The 22,485-nt window shown below is 42.2% G+C and overlaps 1 protein-coding gene across 1 annotated transcript in view; it reads right to left on the reverse strand.

Moving 5' to 3' along the window:
• The window catches only part of LOC126183379 (mucin-17-like), a 269,856-nt gene that overhangs the window by 24,974 nt on the left and 222,397 nt on the right, over positions 1–22,485 (reverse strand). The window contains exons 3-4 of the mRNA XM_049925312.1: positions 20,661–20,713; positions 3,179–3,347 (exon numbers count right to left, since the gene is read on the reverse strand). Of these exons, the coding sequence (XP_049781269.1) occupies positions 3,179–3,347; positions 20,661–20,713 (222 nt within the window). The remainder of the gene's footprint in view (positions 1–3,178; positions 3,348–20,660; positions 20,714–22,485) is intronic.

Consider the following 22,485-nt stretch of genomic DNA (forward strand, 5'->3'; position numbering starts at 1 on the left):
CTGTAGCTACACTGCACATTTCCTGTTCTGTTTATAGGATAGCATTTTCTGGCAATCAAAGTTTTGACATATTAATTATTCACGACTTCCACATAGTTCACAAACTTGATACTAATGCTTGCTGTGTGTTCAATTGAAAATAATGACGACACACATAGTATAATCTTTAACTCAATCTAATATTCGTTTTTCAGTGTAACACTTCGGTATTGCTACACAAGATATTAATTATAGAGCAGAAGTTCTTGTTTTTCTTTTTCTTTTTTTTACGAACTTACCATAGTTTACGACATCCTTAAAAAGAAAACTGTTGAAAGAGTCACTACACCCGGTACCTCTATCATTGAGTCCAACCAAAAGAAGAACTTCTTCTCTATTTCTTTCCTGGGGCCCATCTCCTATCAGATTCAACGCCTTCTTCATAATAAATTCAGCTGTAATGTCGCGTTTTCAACCAATAGTAGTATTAAAAAAATTCATTCACAATTTAAAATCGACCTGTTCCCCTTTGAAAAACTCTGTTGTGCATAAGATTTTTTGCGACACTTGCTCTTCTTACTACATAGGACAAACAGGACGTGCCTTTACAGTCAGATACAAAGAACATCTTTTAAGAATAAATGGTACAAGCACCCAGAATTCGTATTTTTCCGACCACCTTCTGATTACAGGTCACGCACCCAAAGCTGTTCACGATATCAGCATTTTGTACTCCGAGAAGAAAGGCCGTAGATTAGATGTTCTCGAAGAATTATAAATTTTTAAATATTAATGATGGTCTCATTCTTAATGAGCATCTACAATAACGTAATAAAAGCTTCGTCAGTCGTATAAAGCCGGTACTTGATATTTGATTTCGTGTTCCCTCGTGCAGTTACTGAAATATTTTTTTGCCTAAGTCGACTAATAATTCTCTGGTTTTTTAAAATATTATATTACTGCACTTCATGTTGTACCATTCTTTTCTGCTCTCTGAGTTTTTTAACTCACTCTAAAATGGCGTTTTCAACCTTTAAACTGTATTTATAAGCTGTCGTGTAGACAATTTATTACCGTGTTTGCTGTTGCCAGATAAAATGTTTGCCTGTTACTTCATGTAGAAAATAATATTCATCGTTAACATTCGTGTGTCTACATTTTGAATGTTAAGTAGCCTGTTTGTATTTGAGGTTACTAGATTGCACTCTTGGTGTAATGTTCACCTGCCCGCAATTGCTAACGCGGGCACCTCAGTCTGACGCTACTGTAGCTCGACGCATGTGAACAGTCCATAGTGGCTTGCCTTTATGTATTCTGTTTTACAAATTTTGTGACCAAAACTTTATCGCTTGATTTTTAGTTTAATACGTGACACGTAAATACTGTTTCCTTTTTGTACTTCTAGCTTCTACTTACACTTAATTTTTTTCTTTCCTATAATTTTATAGTAATGTTACTGGCCAATTTCAGTGTTTTATTTCTGATGAAGGCACTCATAGAAGTGCCGAAACTTGGGTCAATGGACTCCTTTTTTGCGACCGAGTGCTGCTATTACTGTTAATTTTATAGAGCAGAAGGGTAATTTCAGGTTGATGAATGTATCACACAATTACGATTGCGTTAATAAAACACTAATCTGACAACAGTTCCAATAGTAGTGACCTCTTATTAACATTTTTTTTTATAATCTCGTCTTGTACTCTATATCCTAGTGCTTCATAGATGGATTGCAGCAGCTATCTCCTCGTGTGTAACCTTTTGTTAAGATATTTACAGACTCCCTCTGCAGCATCTTCCTAATGATATGAAAAACGGAGCAACATTGGAACGTTTCCTACTATTTGTCGACAACAGTTCTCTTTGCGAAATATTCCTACATGTGGAACTCTCTCCATATAGTCACAAGTTTCTTTGTTTATTTCAGGTGAGATCGTAAGGTAAATGCCATTTCCAGTAAAAACTGAATTACGTCTTTGAACAGAGGCATATGGCTTAATTTCTCCTCATCCTATTTTGTGGTAAGAGGTGGTACACGCCCGACCACAATCTTCTGTACCCATGTTCGCTACGAGATGCTATTTACACGTGTCCGCTTGCCACCAATGCTTCAAGTGAACTTGTCGGCGTGTTTTATGTTACTGAAGGCCGCACGATGTAATCAGAAGCAGTTTAGTATTTGGTGTAGCAATCCAGGGGCTCCTTCACGGTTGCGGTACACTATTCATTCCAACAGACACTTTTCTACACTGTTAAGAATAGGTATTTTTTGTAAAAAATCTGGACTTTTTATCTGTGCTTGAGTCTTACATCAGAATTTCTAATTACCGGTTTCTACTTTCTCAGCAATGATGACTGTGGCGCAACGAATTAAGAAACTGCCAAATCACAAATAAATTACTGCTTCGGTCTCCGGGAAGGCCGTCTGCGCCATTCTGTTCAGACAAATAATTAGAACGCCATTATTGCAAACTTTTCCGTGTCAGCAGTCGAGAACGTGCATTGTTTATCGTTTATATACTGAATTTTGTTCTTCCGGGCTGGTTAAGAGGCATTCAGAGAGAATCAGGTTCGTTACGAAACTCTCAATATTTTTGAGCCCAAACTCTCTCAAATAAAACAGGCGTTATACAACACAAAACTGAGAGCAAACGAATGTGTGAGCTTTGTGGAAGTTTATGACTTCCTTTAGACACCGATTACTTGAAACCCTTCTCACAACTATAGTCCAAATATCACGTGACTACATTTTAGTAGCAGAATTGTGATAAGACAGTGATCGAGGCGGCGCAGTGGTGAGACTGGACTCGCATTCGCGAGGACGGCGCTTCAACTCCCCGAACGGTGTTCCAGATTTAGGTTTTCTGGGATTTCTGTAGATTGGTTAAGGAAAATACCGGCATTGTTCCTTTCAAAGAGTACGATGGAGTTCCAACCCCTATTCGTCCCTAATGATTTCTTCATCGGCTAGGCAGTAAATTATAATCTCCCTTTCTTAATTATGACAGATAATAATGTACAAATGGCAATAGAGTAGCACCAGAAATAATACGTTCGCGTATATGTGTTTCAGCTCTGTATTCGCATCAATCGAAGAAAGTTATATTGAACTGTTCGATCGTTTGTGATTGTGGTGTTACGTGAAGCACTGGCCGCCCTGAGCTTGGGGAGAGCGTGTTCTAAGAAGTATGGAAGGTCCAACCTTGGTAAACATCTGAATCTGATTCGTCTTCAGCAGAAGCCAGCCGTTTGACTTTCCGACTAGGGAGCGGCGCCTCGGAACTCTCGTCTGATGTGCCGAGCTCGTCGAACTTCGTGGCTCCAAACCTCTCTGCCATCTCTGTCAGTTGCTCCGCCGTCGTCAGGTTGCTCTGCAAAACAAAATGCTACAATATAAGCCACGCAAACTCAACAGGCTCGGGAGTACAACAGCAAAATAATACACTAAAGTGAGCATTCCAATACCAAAAAGGATATATATGAGTGAAATGAACTTCATCACCCAAATTAGGTACAAGGTAATACATATATGATTGAGACTCGCATGTTTTGTCTCTGGCTCTGAGAACTTGATATGAATCCACAATGTGCCGCAATTAAAGTCTGTAACTGTTGCGGTGTGGAGCAGAAGATGGCTCAAATATATTTTATGGAATCTTCCTCCATGCTGTTTGTATACGAGTCGGAAAATATAAAATGCTTCATTTCTGGAGGACCGCGATAGACAAGTTTGGAGGAGCCAGCTGCATATAAGACATGTAGTGTTGGCGGAATTTCAGGAGCAAGGAGTAAAAAGGAGCAAGAGTACCTTTGGTACCTTAAGAATGTTTATACATTTCGTACCACACGCCGCCAAGTATTGGATTGCCTAAATATGGCATGTGGAAAAGGGGGCAGTAACTCGAGCTGTGAAACCTCTCAATTGTAGCGGTTATTTTACTCAATACGTCGAAGTCGAGATCGCGTGTTGTATTTCCAATGTTGTCCTAAATCATCACTCTTGACATCGGGCTCCCATGTCGTTACCATACAGAGGGCACCGCGGTAGCGCTTAACACCTGTGCTACCATCGCAGTAGGACAGGTGGAGGCAAAGACTCCTCCGAAAACTCCTCGTTTAACCACTCTGCATGCCACGACAGCATTTATGTGCCCATCCCAGTCCGAATCGTTTGTGGTTTCTAGAAAACGGAATTCGACGCAGTGTATGAAAGAGACTGAGCTTGCCGTAACACTATCTCCTCCCATTACACAAGAGGAGAACGCCAATGAGCCCACGTGTGCAGTAGTAACCACTTACCGCGGTATACTCTTGGACTTACTCGGGACATTATTTCCAAGTGTTGCAGTCTTCAGAAGCGTTACAACATAATAAAGCATACAACTGCAGTGGGGGTGCTACGTAACTACTGGTCAATTTGACATTTTAATTAAGCAACATGCGATGTAAAAGCATAGGTCATCACTGTAATAGGGACGCCGCACTGTTAAATAAATTCTGTAACATTTCTATGAAATGTTCATTGCGTATGTTTTACATTGGTTCCGAATAAACAAAGGAAGCATAAAAATATTGCACCCGGTATTTATTAGGCATAATGTTCTGTTTATTCCATCGGACTCATAGACAACTCAATGAAGTCATTATGTCACTTAGCAGGGAGCAAAGACTGTTGTCGGTAAACCTTGTGATAAAATGATGAGAGACATAATCTAAGTATAATACTGCATTTTGCAATGCCGCTGTGACCCTCGACAAATGTCAGATACACTACGATACTTCCTAAGAGCAGAATCGAGTTATCCGGAGGTCAGGCGGGTCTTTGTTTCCACTTCTCTCCGTCTTTTGAAAGCTAAATTCTGTACCAGTCATTAAGAAAATTGCGTAGAATCTTACTCAAAATCACGCAGTTTCTTCTGTTGGGATTATCTTTCCACTAGTAAAACACTGCGATACCTCAGTACATCCCACAAGCACACATGAAATTAGCATACAACTGCAGACAGACTACAAACGCGATGAAAATAAAGTGGAACGTAGGCACATAACTGCAGGAGAACTAGGAGGGCGTGCTAAAAAGTAATTCCTCCGAATTTTTTATTCTGTTCTCAGTACCGGTTGAGGTATTACATGCCATTCATATCACACAGTCAACAGTGCCGCTTCGCTGATGCAAGTTGCACCCCTCTGCCACTAGAAAGCTCCGAGTTGTAACCTTGTGTTCATTGTCATCGTTCATTCTCCATACAGTCCCGACTTAGCCCCATCCGATTTTTACCTGTTTCCAAAATATAAAGACCACCTTCGAGAACTTCATTTTGATAGTGATGAAGCAGAGGTGAGGTTGCGGCTCCGCCAACAAAGTCAAACATTCTACAGTGACGCTATCAACAAACTGGCCTCTCGTTGGGAGACATGTGCTCGTCACGAGGTGACGATGTTGTGGAATAAATATGTAGACATGAAGAATAAAGATGTAAAATGTTAATAAAGTTGCTTTAAGAGTTTTCACATTAATCATTATGTTTTTAGGTACAATAAACCGAATTCTTCATTTACACTTATTTTCATACTCTAGTGAAAAATCGAAAAAACAGCAGTTGCTCTTCCGAAGATAAGTCTATTGCTACCACAGTAGCATTTGTCTAAAACTATCATTTGTGCACCAACGGTGCTGAAATTCGAATGTCTCACCTGCTCATAGCAGGCAATTTCGTATTCAGAAATAGGAGGACGGTTGGCGCAGTGAAACTGAGAGAAGAAAGGAAGGAAGAATAGGGTTTAGCAACTTGTAGAGGACGGGGTCATTACCGATGGAGCACAAGTTCATCAGACTGGGGGAGGGTAGGAAAGAAATGGACCGGCAATTAACCAATTCAGAGAAACCACGGAAAACCTAAGTCTGTATGATCGGACATGGTTATCAGCCCCAGTCCTTCTGAATGCAAGTACAGTACCGGTATCTTAAACCAAATTGTGCCATCTGTTAACGTGCAGAGTTCACCCATATATTTTAATGATCTCACGTGCTTAATTTGCTATCATCATCATCATCATCATTTAAGACTGATTATGCCTTTCAGCGTTCAGTCTGGAGCATAGCCCCCCTTATACAGTTCCTCCATGATCCCCTATTCAGTGCTAACATTGGTGCCTCTTCTGATGTTATACCTATTACTTCAAAATCATTCTTAACCGAATCCAGGTACCTTCTCCTCGGTCTGCCCCGACTCCTCCTACCCTCTACTGCTGAATCCATGAGTCTCTTGGGTAACCTTGCTTCTCTCATGCGTGTAACATGACCCCACCATCTAAGCCTGTTCGCCCTGACTGCTACATCTATAGAGTTCATTCCCAGTTGTTCTTTGATTTCCTCATTGTGGACACCCTCCTGCCATTGTTCCCATCTACTAGTACCTGCAATCATCCTAGCTACTTTCATATCCGTAACCTCAACCTTGTTGAAAAGGTAACCTGAATCCACGCAGCTTTCGCTCCCATACAACAAAGTTGGTCGAAAGATTGAATGGTGCACAGATAACTTACAAGGGAATGGTCAGACTTGTCATGCCGAAACATGTCTTGATTTTTTTAGCACTGTTATTTAACTGTGCAAAAGGTCCGTTTGCAAAATTGTAGCTGCTGACATGAACTGGAAGTCCCTAAAAAAGAATCACGATCATGGCTGTGTTTCCTGCTTGGCGCTTGCAGTGACGGCTGGCCACCCCTGGAAATGGCGAGTCGCGAGCGTTGTGCGCATGGTCGCCAAGTGCGGCCGTCTTATCGCGGCGTTCACTAAAGAGGAATATCGCTGCACGGTTTTGGTGGAAAGGGGAAACGAATATTCATTTCTGTGGCATGCACGTCCTTTTAATTTCTGGTACGTATTTCGAAACATACCGTCCTGAAACTGGTTACAGATATGAAAGATGTTCTGCACATGTTCATCTATACTCCGCAAGCCACTTTACGGTGAACATTCAATCTCCCCTCATAGGTGATGGCGAACCCTGTAAATGTTTTCCTGCTTGCCATGGAGATATACCACAGACGGCAAATGAAGCAATCAACAGAAAACACGCAGACATGTGGCTAGAGCCGGCCGCGGTGGTCTAGCGGTTCTCGGCGCTCAGTCCGGAACCGCGGGACTGCTACGGTCGCAGGTTCGAATCCTGCCTCGGGCATGGATGTGTGTGATGTCTTTAGGTTAGTTAGGTTTAAGTAGTTCTAAGTTCTAGGGGACTGATGACCACAGATGTTAAGTCCCATAGTGCTCAGAGCCATTTGAACCATGTGGCTAGAAACAACTGGAACACTCGATATTGCAGACTGTGACTCTACAGACGGCGAAGACACCGACGAAAGTTGCACTCATGGAGACTCTTCGAGTGATAGTGCCACGTACCATCATCAATTATCTCCGAAAGTAACACCAGCAACTACAATTACCTCATCAGACAAAGAAAAAGCGGTGATGTATTGCTTGAATGAAAGTGGTAAGAAACGCCTACGTGTCAGTACTGTTCAAAACAAGTATCGCTTTGTCCGTTCTGAACGTGAATTGTATAGATGGAAAAAGCAAGTCGCTCGACGACGTAATAGTCGACTGGAAATTGCGACGGAGAAAAAACAGCGACTTTTTGAGTTATTTACCGATGCCAGACAACAGTCATTTGGTGTGAGCAATACAACTTTGCGTGATTGGGCGTTAGAGATTGCCAACGCGATAGGCGCTAAAGAATTTACAGCTTCTCAAAGTTGGATTAGTCGCTTCAAAAGATCACATAAAATTGTGGCAAGAAAAATAACAAAATTTGTATCGAGAAACAGGTCGGAAAATGAAGTGACACAAATTGAAATGATAGAAGCTTTTCTTACGAATGTAAAAAAATAAGATCGCTAGTTTTAGTGAATCGTACGTGTACAGTGCAGATAAATCAGATTTTCAAAAAGAAATGCGTGCGAAAAGAACACTGTCATTCAAAGGGGAAAAACATATTGAGGCGATTGCGCAGTCCACGACTGCACTCACCCATTCATACACTATAATGCCCGTAATTAGTCTGGATGGTTCATTGCTGCCTAAAATATATGTGTGACTTCAAGAACCAACTGGACGTTTTGGACCACGTGTCAAAAGAACAATGTTCTACGCAAACAGTCTTGTAGTAGACGCATCGAAGTCTGGAAAAATGGGAAACGAAAACGTTACACTTTTCATGCGTCATGCTTTTCTTCCGTTCTGCGGGAACAAATCTCTTCTCCTTCTAGATTCGTGGTCAGGTCATAAAAGGTCTGATTCATTAAAAGCTGTATTTCGAGCCCACCCTGACAAAGAAGTAGAGATGCTTCAGATTCCACCAGGCACGAACAACGTAATTCAACCTTTAGACAGAGAATTTTTCCGCCAGTGGAAGGCATTTTACAGAAAACTAACAGAGAAATTATTGTGTGCTGATCACTGCAATTTACTGTCTATCACCGTGACAATATTCTCAAGTTGCAACCAGTAGTACATTATCAATTTTCCTCTCCACGATTTTAGAATTTGATTAAATATGCGTGGCACTCCTCGAAATATGCTGATATTAGGCCTGATTCATTCCTAACACCAGCCCAGTTTTGTCTACGGACATTTAACAACGTCTGTGATGCGTAGGGCTGTCATATGTCGTCTTTGCTTGTACGTTCTTGGTGCACAAAAAACCTATGCTTTGAACATTGTATCAATGTTTCGCATTTTTGCGGTAATTACAAGAAATAAAATTTGGACGTGTTCTAAATCGTATATTTATTTGTGTCTATTTCATAGCTATTTGGAAAGAATGTCGTAGATAACATATCAGCCATATTTGTCAACGAATGTTTAATTATCATACGATCGCTTTCACTGGGGGAATCAGCTCTCTCACCGCTGTGGCAAGAGAGCGGCGCGTAGCTAACGCCACCTTGTCCCTAGATGGCGTTGGTATAACGTAGCGAGTGAGGTCAGGGTTGTACAAGAGGCAGTTATAAGCGTGGAAACCATGCGACAATAATGTCTTACTTCATAAAATTGTTTACAGACTTCCAGGTCATGTCAGCAGCTAAAATTCTGCATACAGACTTCTTGCAATGTTAACTCACAGAGGTAAAAAAAGCAACACAGGTTTCGACATGACAAGTCTGACCATTCCCTTGTTAGTCTTGGTACTGACTTCCTTCTTGCAGAAGAGAGTAGATCGTAGCTGAGCGATCACTGCACTAGCTTTGCTACACCTCGCTTCCAGTTCTTTCACTATGTTGCCATCCTGTGAGAATATACATCCTAAGTACTTGAAACCGTCCACCTGTTCTAACTTTGTTCCTCCTATTTGGCACTCAATCTGTTTATATTTTTTTCCACTGACATTACTTTCGTTTTGGAGATGCTAATCTTCATACCATAGTCCTTACATTTCTGATCTAGCTCTGAAATATTAATTTGCAAACTTTCAATCGTATCTGCCATCACAACTAAGTCATCCGCATATGCAAGACTGCTTATTTTGTGTTCACATATCTTAATCTCACCCAGCCAGTCTATTGTTTTCAACATATGATCCATAAATAATATGAACAACAGTGGAGACAGGTTGCAGCCTTGTCTTATCCCTGAAACTACTCTGAACCATGAACTCAATTTACCGTCAACTCTAACTGCTGCCTGACTATCCATGTAAAGACCTTTAATTGCTTGCAAAAGTTTGCCTCCTATTCCATAATCTTGTAGAACAGACAATAACTTCCCCCTAGGAACCCGGTCATATGCCTTTTCTAGATCTATAAAGCATAGATACAATTCCCTGTTCCACTCATAACACTTCTCCATTATTTGCCGTAAGCTAAAGATCTGGTCCTGACAACCTCTAAGAGGCCTAAACCCACACTGATTTTCATCCAATTGGTTCTCAACTAATACTCGCACTTTCCTTTCAACAATACCTGCGAAGATTTTACCCACAACGCTGATTAAAGAGATACCTCTGTAGTTGTTACAATCTTTTCTGTTTCCATGTTTAAAGATTGGTGTGATTACTGCTTTTGTCCAGTCTGATGGAACCTGTCCCGACTCCCAGGCCATTTCAGTTATCCTGTGTAGCCATTTAAAACCTGACATTCCACTGTATTTGATGAGTTCTGACTTAATTTCATCCACCCCAGCCGCTTTATTGCACTGCAATCTATTGACCATTTTTTCCACTTCCTCAAATGTGATCCTATTTCCATCATCATTCCTATCCCATTCTACCTCGAAATCTGAAACATTACTGATCGCATTTTCACCTACATTGAGCAACTCTTCAAAATATTCCCTCCACATGCCCAAGGCATCCACAGGATTCACCAGCAGTTTTCCTGACCTGTCCAAAATACTTGTCATTTCCTTCTTACCTCCCTTTCGAATACTGCTAATTACACTCCAGAATGGTTTTCCAGTTGCTTGACCCATAGTCTCCAACCTGTTTCCAAAGTCTGCCCACGATTTCTTCTTGGATGCTGCAATTATCTGTTTGGCTTTGTTTCTTTCTTCAACATAACTTTCTCTATCTACCTGGGTTCTGGTATGTAGCCATTTTTGATACGCCTTCTTTTTCCTTTTACAGGCTGCCTTGACTGTATCATTCAACCAAGCTGTTTGCTTCATCCTACTTTTACACACTACTGTTCCAAGACATTCTTTAGCCACTTCTAGTACTGTGTCCCTGTACCTTGTCCATTCCTTTTCCAATGACTGTAATTGACTACATTCAACTAACTGGTACCTTTCTGAGATCGCTGTTATGTACTTGTGCCTGATTTCCTTATCCTGAAGTTTCTCCACTCTTATCCTCCTACATATGGACCTGACCTCCTGCACTTTCGGCCTCACAATCCCAATTTCACTGCAGATTAAATAATGATCAGTGTCATCAAAGAATCCCCTGAATACACGTGTGTCCCTCACAGCCTTCCTGAATTCCTGATCTGTTATTATATAGTCAATGACAGATCTGGTTCCCCTGCCTTCCCAAGTATACCAGTGAATGTTCTTATGTTTAAAAAAGGAGTTTGTGATTACTAAGCCCATACTGGCACAGAAATCCAAGAGTTGTTTCCCGTTCCTGTTGGCCTCCATATCCTCTCCAAATTTACCCATAACCTTTTCATACCCTTCTGTTCGATTTCCAATCCTGGCGTTAAAATCACCCATGAGCAGAACACTGTCCTTGTCCTTTACTCTAACAACTACATCACTGAGTGCCTCATAAAAACTATCCATCTTATCTTGATCTGTCCCTTCACAATGCGAATATACTGACACAATCCTAATTTTCTTGCTAGACACTGTTAAATCTATCCACATCAGTCGTTCGTTTACATACCTTATTGCAACTACGCTGGGTTACATTTCTTTCCTGATGTAAAGCCCTACACCCCATTGTGCTATTCCTGCTTTGACTCCTGACAGGTAGACCTTGTATTCTCCCACTTCCTCTTCTTTCTCACCCCTTACCCGAATGTCACTAACAGCTAAAACGTCCATCCCCTTCTTACTTGCAGCCTCTGCCAGCTCTACCTTCTTCCCAGAGTAGCCCCCATTGATATTAATAGCTCCCCATCTCATTACCATTTGTTTGCCAAGACGTATCTTAGGAGTCCCTGGTTTGTCCGTTAGAGGTGGGACTCCGTCACCTCCAAAGGTCCGAGGCATTTTGCTCTGATTGTTGCCAGCATCATATTTAAAGTACCAGGGAAGCAGGTTGCTAGCCTTACTTGCCCCGAGTCCCATTGGATTTTACCCCTAACGGCTGAGGGACTAACCGGTGGACTTGGTAGTCTTTGCCGTATGAGCACAAAGGTGACCACGACTCAGAATATGTCCGAGATGCCCAGCCTTATTCCAAAGTAACTGGTATCCCGACTGTCGGGATCACTTACTTGGCCACTCATACGTTGCCCGTGGTTCATGAACTAGGACATGACTACAGGAACTCACACCATGAACCATAATAATTTGCTAGCTTGTTAAAAATATGTGAGACGCCGTTAGCTCTTCTTAAAAGTTAAATAGCTCACCGACTTCGTCTGCTTAAATTTCAAATAATCCTAGCCCCCTTTGTCGTTGACTGGTCACAGTGAAACGAAGCCTTCATGTCAACTCGCAACGAGGCGAGGAGTCCAATGGCTAACACACATGACAGGCAGGTGTTCGGTCCTTGTTCACCCATCCAGGTTCAGAATTTCCTTGGTTTTCTTAAATCATTTCACTTTTATCCTGAGATTCCTTATACATATTACGACGACTCCTTACCACATCCTTCTCAGTTGAGTAGGTGCTCCGTCTTTAATTACCTCAGGTCTAAGGCGCTGCAGTCATGGACTGTGCGGCTGGTCCCGGCGGAGGTTCGAGTCCTCCCTCGGGCATGGGTGTGTGTGCTTGTCCTTAGGATAATTTAGGTTAAGTAATGTGTAAGCTTAGTGACTGATGACCTTAGCAGTTAAGTCTCATAAGATTTCACACACATTTGAACATTTGAATTACCTCAACGCCGGCGAGATGTTATATCCACACCTTTCTACCACATATTACTAGAATCTCTATTGAATACGCCAGTAAAATCTCCTTCACAATACATCTCACAGTTTAAGGGGATGCTTGCACAGACGGATCAAATTAAAAATATTGGGTTAACAAGTTCAATTTTTTTGTCTAGCGTTTCCCAACGAAAGAGGATTTTACAAGCTCTACAAGTGTACCGGCTGCACGTATTAGCGACACATGTCGATGTTCATCTTTTCGAAAAGATCAAGGCGCTGAAGGCGAAAAGCAGGAGTAACTACAAACTGATTACAGGATACAGCTAATGCTTTCTAATCACTTCGTAATAATTCCGAGCGATGGTGCTTGTACCTTTCAAGGTTTTCGCTTTGCAGCGCCTTTAAACGATCTGTGTAACTACGCAGTGTGTGCAATACGGCTGTAATAAGTTTTGTGGCGGAATTTAACTGCTGCAACATGTTGCCAAGGGATTTCTACAAAAACGAACAGGAAGATGTCAGGTGATCACCGCCTTTTGTGAGATGTAATAGCGCTCACACTTTGCATCGTTGAAGATAATTACAATTTCGAAATCGAAATTGGGTCCTTCCCATGCTGAAAAAATAATTAGGGAGATGTGTGCATCATCAGAAATACGTAATGCTTTTCTTTTTTTACGAGGTTCTATGCTTGTAACGGACGTATCAGCCGATATAGCTTACCCCTGATCCTGGAACGTAGCAAGTGCAGAAACTTCTCACATTCAGCCAATATTGAAGACTACAGATTCTGACTCGTATGGATATCTTCTTAATTTCTGTCCATCTTGTAATTAATTTAGTCATAGCATCTTACGATCACTAAAACTGAATCAGCGGTTATCTGGAAATATATTCCAAAATTTATCTGGCGTCTGGCTTCAGCTTCTGTTTTCCCTACTCTCCTAGATTTATGCTTAAATTGTTTCCAAGTGAAAGATGTTAACCATTACGCTATTTAAAACTGAAAGTTTACAAGTTCTCGGTGTGCATAATGATAAGAACTGTAATTCCAAATCACGCATTATAGAAAATAATTTCAGCGAGCACTGTCCTGTGTGTGGTCAATGACTTAAATAAGAAGGTATCATAAATGTACCTTATACGGGGTGTTCTAAAAGTCTCTCCGCAGTGCCGTATGATTGTTAGCCGAGCGAGCCGTGTGACTGTTCGCCTGCCTGGGTTTTTCAACTAAACAAGAAACGCACAACGATACTGCAGTGATATTCTGCACCCATTCAAAGGAGAACTTGTGTTAAGTGAAATACTGAACAGTTATTTTAAACAAGATAGTACAACCGCGCATACAACTCGCGTTTCAGTGTCACTGATTGCTGATATTTTTGGTGATCGCATAATTTCACAGGGACTTTGGTATGACCTAACACCACCTGACTTTTTTTTCTAGGGTGCGGCGAAAGCAACTCTATAAAAACCGTCCAAAATCCATCGATGAATCGAAAACTGCAGTATCCACTTTCACTGCCTCTGTTACAAAAGAACTGCTACAGCTTGTGTTTGGAAACATGATTAGGCGAATTGAATTGTGTATTCAACAATAGGGGGGACACTTTCAACATTTAACGTGAAAATTTGTAAGTAAAAATTAATATTCAATAAATTAATAACTTGTATTTCACTGAGTTTCATTTCGGTATATTCACTGCGGCTAACAATCATACGGCACTGCGGAGAGACTTTTTGAATACCCCGTATTTTACATTTTAATTCATTAATATCTTCTTCTTCTTCTTTTTCTTCTTCTGGATTTTCGGGTAGAGTTTGGGGTAAACCTGTTTCAGATTCACCGTTTTGTTCCCACTGATTTTCTACGCGAATGTTTATAATACAAGTCTTGTTTTAGGATCCTAACCTCCGACATAAGCAGAAGATGTTTCTTCCATTCATTTTTGGTCTGTACAGCTTTCTCTGTTACAGATTTCACACCTTATTTTGTCCTTATGTTGATGTTCACAACTTTTTTTAAAAATACTAAGAATGTCACGTAGCAGCAGAGAATCACCGGTCTCTTCCTTGGAGACAAGGTCGGTTACGTTGATGATTCGCTTGTAATGTTTATTTTTTGTTATGTGTCACTGCTCTTTGTAGAAACAAAACGATTTAACTTCGAAAGACGAGAGATTGGCACAACCTAACTTACACGTCATGCGCAGTTGACTGCAAGCAAAAAGACCCTGATGTTATTGTTTACATACAGCAGGAAGCTGTGAGATAATCTACAGCCAGTGTTAGTGGTACGTCCCTTGCAGCCTGGTGGGTGTCGGAACCCGCTGTTGCTGGTAGTTCAGCGTTGTCGACAGCTCATAATGCTTGCTTTCATGCTCCCTTCAAAGGATCATATTCCGGATCTACTGTTTTTAAACTGTCACGTCATTGTTCCTTCTCTTTCTGATTACACTCTGTTAACGTTTCTGGCTGCCCCTGTGGCAACATCTAAACTTTAACAACAACTAGACACATAATTCTTACACCTACGTAATGACTGTACGATCAAATGTTTCGCTATGATGCAATCAATTACTTTCTTACTTGCAAGTATTTTCACTTAATATAGTAGAAACAAGGGGCACAGTCTGATGAAGTTTGGAATATCCGACCTACATCAACTTGGATTTTTAAGATTTCATGGGCAAATGACCTCGGTGGCGAGCAAGCAAAAATTTCTCTTTTTCTATTGTGTGTAGACAGCGGTCCAAAAATGTATATAGAAGTAATTGCAAATCAGATGTTGTCATCAAAAAAGGTAGTAGACAATGGAGCAGCTGTGAGGAAGATTTACTAAAATAAAGTAATACTACCTCGCTACCCTAGTTATGTGTGAAGAGGTGAAAATGGGAAGTAGACAGCTTAAGTCATAATTTAGAAAGCAGGACCGTGTTCTTGTCAAAGTCGGCCTCGTACTTCGAACTGTCGAGAAGAAGTCTGTAAGTGGTTCTATGAGCCTCTGCCAGGCGCTTTAGTGTGTATTGTAGAGTATTCGTGTAAATGTAGATGTAGATACCCAACTCTCACATCACCCGAATCGCGCGTTGCTGAACCGAGTCCCATTGGGTTGTCGTGGTCTCCTTTCGACATGTTATTAAGAGTCAAATGTATATCTGTATCGGATGCTTGCTTGGTCTTGATGAAGTGGTACGAAGAGTGTGGAATGGAAGGAAAGGAGAAGGTACATCTTGATACCAGCACACAGCTCACTCCTCCAGAAAACACCAAGGGGATCACTGAGCTTAACGCTCCAATCTGAAGGACACATTACGGTGAACAGTGACATACTGTCACCCCATGAATCACTCTCGAGATTTAATACGGGACATTGGCACTGGCACTGATAATCAGAAACATTACACCACCAACCCTTCCCACCTTTCTTGTCAAATAATGGTCATAAAAATTAGTTCCACCAACAAGATTCGGACCGACATCTGCTGAGAAGAGGGCCATCACGCTAGCGTGCGTTAAGGCGGCCAACCACGTAACTGCATGTTAGACAAGCACGCATGCACAAGCGTGCTCGCCCAAGCATGCTTGAGCGTGTGTACCACAAATTTCTGAAAGCTGCAGGATTCTACAAGCAGTTTGATAGAATTTTGATGAAGCATGCTTGTGCAAGCGTTCAATCGCGTGCGTGATCGATCGTGTGCACCAAAAATAGGAAGGCTCGTGCAAGCATTCGTGAGTGATTTGATTTAATTTTTATTCGGTCCTGTTAAAATACATTCTGTAGAAAGCTCGTGCTGTAATATACACTCCTGGAAATGGAAAAAAGAACACATTGACACCGGTGTGTCAGACCCACCATACTTGCTCCGGACACTGCGAGAGGGCTGTACAAGCAATGATCACACGCACGGCACAGCGGACACACCAGGAACCGCGGTGTTGGCCGTCGAATGGCGCTAGCTGCGCAGCATTTGTGCACCGCCGCCGTCAGTGTCAGCCAGTTTGCCGTGGCATACGGAGCTCCATTGCAGTCTTTAACACTGGTAGCATGCCGCGACAGCGTGGACGTGAACCGTATGTGCAGTTGACGGACTTTGAGCGAGGGCGTATAGTGGGCATGCGGGAGGCCGGGTGGACGTACCGCCGAATTGCTCAACACGTGGGGCGTGAGGTCTCCACAGTACATCGATGTTGTCGCCAGTGGTCGGCGGAAGGTGCACGTGCCCGTCGACCTGAGACCGGACCGCAGCGACGCACGGATGCACGCCAAGACCGTAGGATCCTACGCAGTGCCGTAGGGGACCGCACCGCCACTTCCCAGCAAATTAGGGACACTGTTGCTCCTGGGGTATAGGCGAGGACCATTCGCAACCGTCTCCATGAAGCTGGGCTACGGTCCCGCGCACCGTTAGGCCGTCTTCCGCTCACGCCCCAACATCGTGCAGCCCGCCTCCAGTGGTGTCGCGACAGGCGTGAATGGAGGGACGAATGGAGACGTGTCGTCTTCAGCGATGAGAGTCGCTTCTGCCTTAGTGCCAATGATAGTCGTATGCGTGTTTGGCGCCGTGCAGGTGAGAGCCACAATCAGGACTGCATACGACCGAGGCACACAGGGCCAACACCCGGCATCATGGTGTGGGGAGCGATCTCCTACACTGGCCGTACACCACTGGTGATCGTCGAGGGGACACTGAATAGTGCACGGTACATCCAAACCGTCATCGAACCCATCGTTCTACCATTCCTAGACCGGCAAGGGAACTTGCTGTTCCAACAGGACAATGCACGTCCGCATGTATCCCGTGCCACCCAACGTGCTCTAGAAGGTGTAAGTCAACTACCCTGGCCAGCAAGATCTCCGGATCTGTCCCCCATTGAGCATGTTTGGGACTGGATGAAGCGTCGTCTCACGCGGTCTGCACGTCCAGCACGAACGCTGGTCCAACTGAGGCGCCAGGTGGAAATGGCATGGCAAGCCGTTCCACAGGACTACATCCAGCATGTGTACGATCGTCTCCATGGGAGAATAGCAGCCTGCATTGCTGCGAAAGGTGGATATACACTGTACTAGTGCCGACATTGTGCATGCTCTGTTGCCTGTGTCTATGTGCCTGTGGTTCTGTCAGTGTGATCATGTGATGTATCTGACCCCAGGAATGTGTCAATAAAGTTTCCCCTTCCTGGGACAATGAATTCACGGTGTTCTTATTTCAATTTCCAGGAATGTAGGTCAACCCAAAGTGTTCAACAGGGTATTACATGGGGGAGAGCGGGGGGGGGGGGGGGAGGAGGGGAAGAGAAGAGAAACAGTAGTACTGTGAGACAGGTTCCCTAGTGCCTCTACTGCGAGCAGGTAATATGGGAATAATATTTTCGTTTCTTTAACCACTCTTTACTCCACATATCACATTTCCTCTTTCCTTCGTGATACAATCAAAACGTCTGCCAAATCCAGCGAATCGTCGCCTGAGCTCGGCAATCTTTTGGTAAACAAGCACGTTGGAGCCGCGTGGAGGCGCATGCGTGCTCGTAAAGCGATCAATTACATGCTTGGCCGCCTTTAGTGTCCTCGACAGTTGACGAAGTTCTACGGCTTATACGAGGCTTGAAATGGAGCAGTTATCAGTAGAGCGTGCAGAGGCAACTATTAAGGTATGCTACTCTGAAGAGAAACAAACAGAAGCGACACGAGATGGACTGAGCATAAGTCACGAGCGCGAAAACACTGCCTTATTACTCTCACCAGGCTTAAATATGTCTACTTTACGTTTGTAGATATATTTCCATTGTTTCACATTAGACGGCTGAGAGCAAATGCGACATTTTTTATTTACTTTTCTACCTCGTTAGCAGCGTGATGTGAGTCAGTCATATATCAGTACCACTATAACGCCGATGAGGAGATTATTTGGCATAAGGGTTTATGAGACGTCCAGTAAGCCTACACAATTCGATACGAGCAGACAGTCTGACCGTGTCTTGCTTACAGGACTGTATGAGCATTTGCAGCAATATGCTGTGTCACATCGTAGTAGCCTGCATCTGTTGATCAGTTTCTTAATAAATGTTATAATAATTGATATTATGTTTTTCAGAGTGGAGTGCGCACATTTACGCAAGCACTGCGTTTGCACGAGACTGTATAGAGGATTTAATCTAGTCGTTAGTAAGATAGAGTAATACTGCATTGCTCATTGCGTCACTTATTCAAAAAGGTTCAAATGGCTCTGAGCACTATGGGACTCAACATCTTAGGTCATAACTCCCCTAGAACTTAGAACTACATAAACCTAACTAACCTAAGGACATCAACACACCCATGCCCGAGGCAGGATTCGAACCTGCGACCGTAGCAGTCCCGCGGTTCCGGACTGCAGCGCCAGAACCGCTAGACCACCGCGGCCGGCGTCACTTCCGTGTACAAGGAAAAATGGCTCTGTAACGATGACATGACGTACGAGCCGCTGGGAAAAACGCTCATTAAGCCACCATCAGCAAATAGTTTCATAGACTTTGGCTAACGAAATTCTCCTCGTCATATAAGAAAGGAAGTTGCTCAAATCAAGTTGGTTGGTAAGCAGATATAACCCAGAAAATGATGCTGCTACTAATAATGCGCGGATACTGTGGACACGCACTGTGTCGGAAACCTACTTTTCTCTGAAACTGTGCGTCAGTGCTTTTGCGCGTAAAATGCGTTTTAGGAGAACCATTAAGGAAGAACTGTATAGTAAGCTAATGAAAACTGGAAGAAATTAGACCAGCTTAAGAATTTCAAGTGGGATGATGCTAAAAAACTGAATAAGGCTCTCAGAATGGAGCATTTTATGTTGGTAAAGTTTTTGGTATGTGACAACGATCTGATTTTACTGTATAATAATATAATTTAGAATTTTCATAGAGATATTTTTTTTTGGCTTTCATTCATGTCAAAAGTCGTAGTTTTAAAATTATAATTAACTACAAAAGAACATATTTTTAATTTACTGTAGTGGATGGTCAAAATACCTACAGGGTAGTTTGATTCTCTGTGCAACTAGGAGCGACCCTGTCCATCTTCCCTCTCTGTTGAAGCGGTATGTTGGTCTCTCAAAAGAACCAACGGCGTACCTGTGTTGTGTATGAATCACGATCACGTTATCGTTTTAATGTTCAAACGAGTGTTAGAAAAACTGGATATGAATGATATTCTTCAGCACACAAATTTCTGGCGCCTCCAAAGTTCGTTATATTTTCTCAGTTTCAGCCAAAGGACATAGAATGGAAAAAATATTCTGGTTGACATATTAAATGCCAAACACGAGACTAAGTCTCCACATATCCCGAAGCTATGCAGCAACTCTCTTGGACGTCTCCGATACGGAATGTTACAAGCAAGAAGCGACAACAACCACAGGTCTTAGCGTAGTACATTCGAGACTGTGTGACGAAGATCTTACATTTCATACAAGTGAGAACCCTGTTCCTTGATTGTCACAGACTTATTCTATCCTGTCGTTTATTTTTAGAGTAGAAAACTGTCTTTGTCGCTCATAGCTTTTGAAAATAGCAAGATGTCACACAAATAACAGATCCAGTATTATGCAAGAAAATCAAGTACGATAAAGAACAGGACTGACGTTGTCCGGTGCCATGTATATGAAATTCGTCTCGCACGATTTAGACGACCAAAGGAAAATTTTAATCATTAATAGCTGACTGCGACTGGAATGACGAAACTCTCGAATATGAATACACAGTATTAACTGCGTCAGTACTTCTCTCAGTTTTATCATACGAAGTTAACAATTTTGACAAGTTACTCAACTATCCGACCGAGGTGGCACAATGGACTCATATTGGAGAGTAGTGGGATTTCAAACCCTCTTACTGAAATTCAGATTTAGATTTATAAACAAGCTCACCTCCGATTTCCTTCCTCGGCTTTTTGCAGTCAAAACTGGACTCCTCCTGTAATTACCTCGATGTCGACGGAGCCCTATAATCTTTCACCAATGGTACGGAATCCTTCAAATTTTACAGGAAGTGTAAAATCATGATGCCAACTGCATACCGTTTTGTAATGAGACATGTGAAGCTTTTTTTTCTCTGGTACCATGCATGAAGTTCACTTAGTGGATACAAACAAATCTTGAGGAACTTACCGTGTGGTGTCTGCCGGAAACATGGCGTAGGCAGTGCACGTAACACGACAACCCTGGAAGCAGATAAACATATTGGTAATCAGAAGTTTATAAAAATACATATAAGACTACTTTTAAAAAGTGAAACTGCCATCGAGCCAAAAGTTGATTTGAACACCACAATGCTGTACTACACATTATCGTGCTGGTGATGGTACGGGACTGCCTTCGGGCTGAAAATCGGATCCCCAGCCAGAGTACAGTTTGACGTGGAGTCTGAATCGCGGTGCAAATTGTCATTTTTCACATACACAAGACATGGACTTTATAAAAGTCTTGCAGAAACTACTTACTAAGTTCTATAATCAGATTGGAGAATACCATCAACCGGAAAATAGAGAAACGTTGAGATGGTGGTTTGAATGGTTCGTGTGCTCTACTCAGTTTCCTCCACTTGAGTACCACACACAGAACTTTCAGGCAACCACGTGAAACGGCCAGAAAAGTCATTCTTTGGGATGTTGTTCAATACGCGCGTCACGTGAATCTCTACAGTTCGTCGTTTTTTTAAGGTTTGAATTGATAACACCAAATCTCGTCACCTGTGACGATTTTTTTTCAGAAAAGAATTGTCCGCGTTGTGTTTTTCATTTAAATCGACGCAGCCGTCCACGTCAGTAATAAAATGAGTCTCGCAGTTTGTGGACAGACGGGGTACATCCATGTTTTATTTACTTACAAGGGAATTAAAGTTACATTATTATAAACTGAACGTCTATACATGCGTTTACAAAGTTATTTACTAGTATTGCTAATTTTGTAGTTATGTACGATCATGAACAAAAGGTTACTCATCAAGAAAGAGCCATCAGAGAAACATATTTTATGTTACATCTGACGAGTAGTGATACAAATAAAGTATTAATGTTTCACACTAATAATGTAACTACGTTATTACGCTATAGATAATGTTTTGTTACACCATAAGGAGCAGTGTAAAACTTTTTCTGTGTATCTATCGAATCAGAGACACGCTGTCACGCATTTCAGGTCCGATTTCATTGATACTCATGTTTTTGTTGTTCGTAATTCTCATGTTTTTGGTAAGTGAAATAGCTTCAACAGTGTGGATGAAAAGTCTTAAATTTTGTTTATGATTATGATGTGCGATAAATAATATTCAGTTTCTCTCTGTGACGAGTCCGTACGATTAGTTGATTTGGAGTCGGTTATTTCCAAGGCGTCCCACATGTTTATGTTTGTAGTACTGTGTGTAATTTCTGGGTTGACTCGAAAAATCTTGGATTCGAACGTCATTAAAGATTTCTTGGTCTGGTTGCAAAACTAATCTAACGTTGGAGACGGTATTCACGCAAACTCGCCGACACAGGATATTGCAGTGCCTGTGTTGTTACGAAGAACGATGCAATATTCCTCCGGATATGCGAATGTGGTTCATGTATTTGATAACGGCTGTAGCCGCCGCAGAGCCTGTTACTACGGATATGAGTGCATGTCCTAAGGAACAACATTGCATCGTCCTTCTTAACCACATAGGCACTGCAATATTGTATTTATCAGCCGATACCAGGTAGCGGCTTTCACTTAAAATTTCCTCCCCTGTACGGTAATTACATAATGTGTGTACGAGTACAGGTTGTGACGAAATACTGAAGCACGAATACATTTGATGTAGCAAACACAGGGCTACAGGGTGGTCTGAAAAGCATGTAAGGGTGTTGCAGGGTGAGTTGTGCTCATAAGAAAAAATTCGACACATTGTGCCGTTTCCGATTTAATTAACATTGAAGTCAGTCAATTAGGCGGTTTTCACGCGCAAATTCAA

Source organism: Schistocerca cancellata, chromosome 4 (genome assembly GCF_023864275.1).
Source record: "Schistocerca cancellata isolate TAMUIC-IGC-003103 chromosome 4, iqSchCanc2.1, whole genome shotgun sequence".
NCBI classification, from domain to species: Eukaryota; Metazoa; Arthropoda; class Insecta; order Orthoptera; family Acrididae; genus Schistocerca; species Schistocerca cancellata.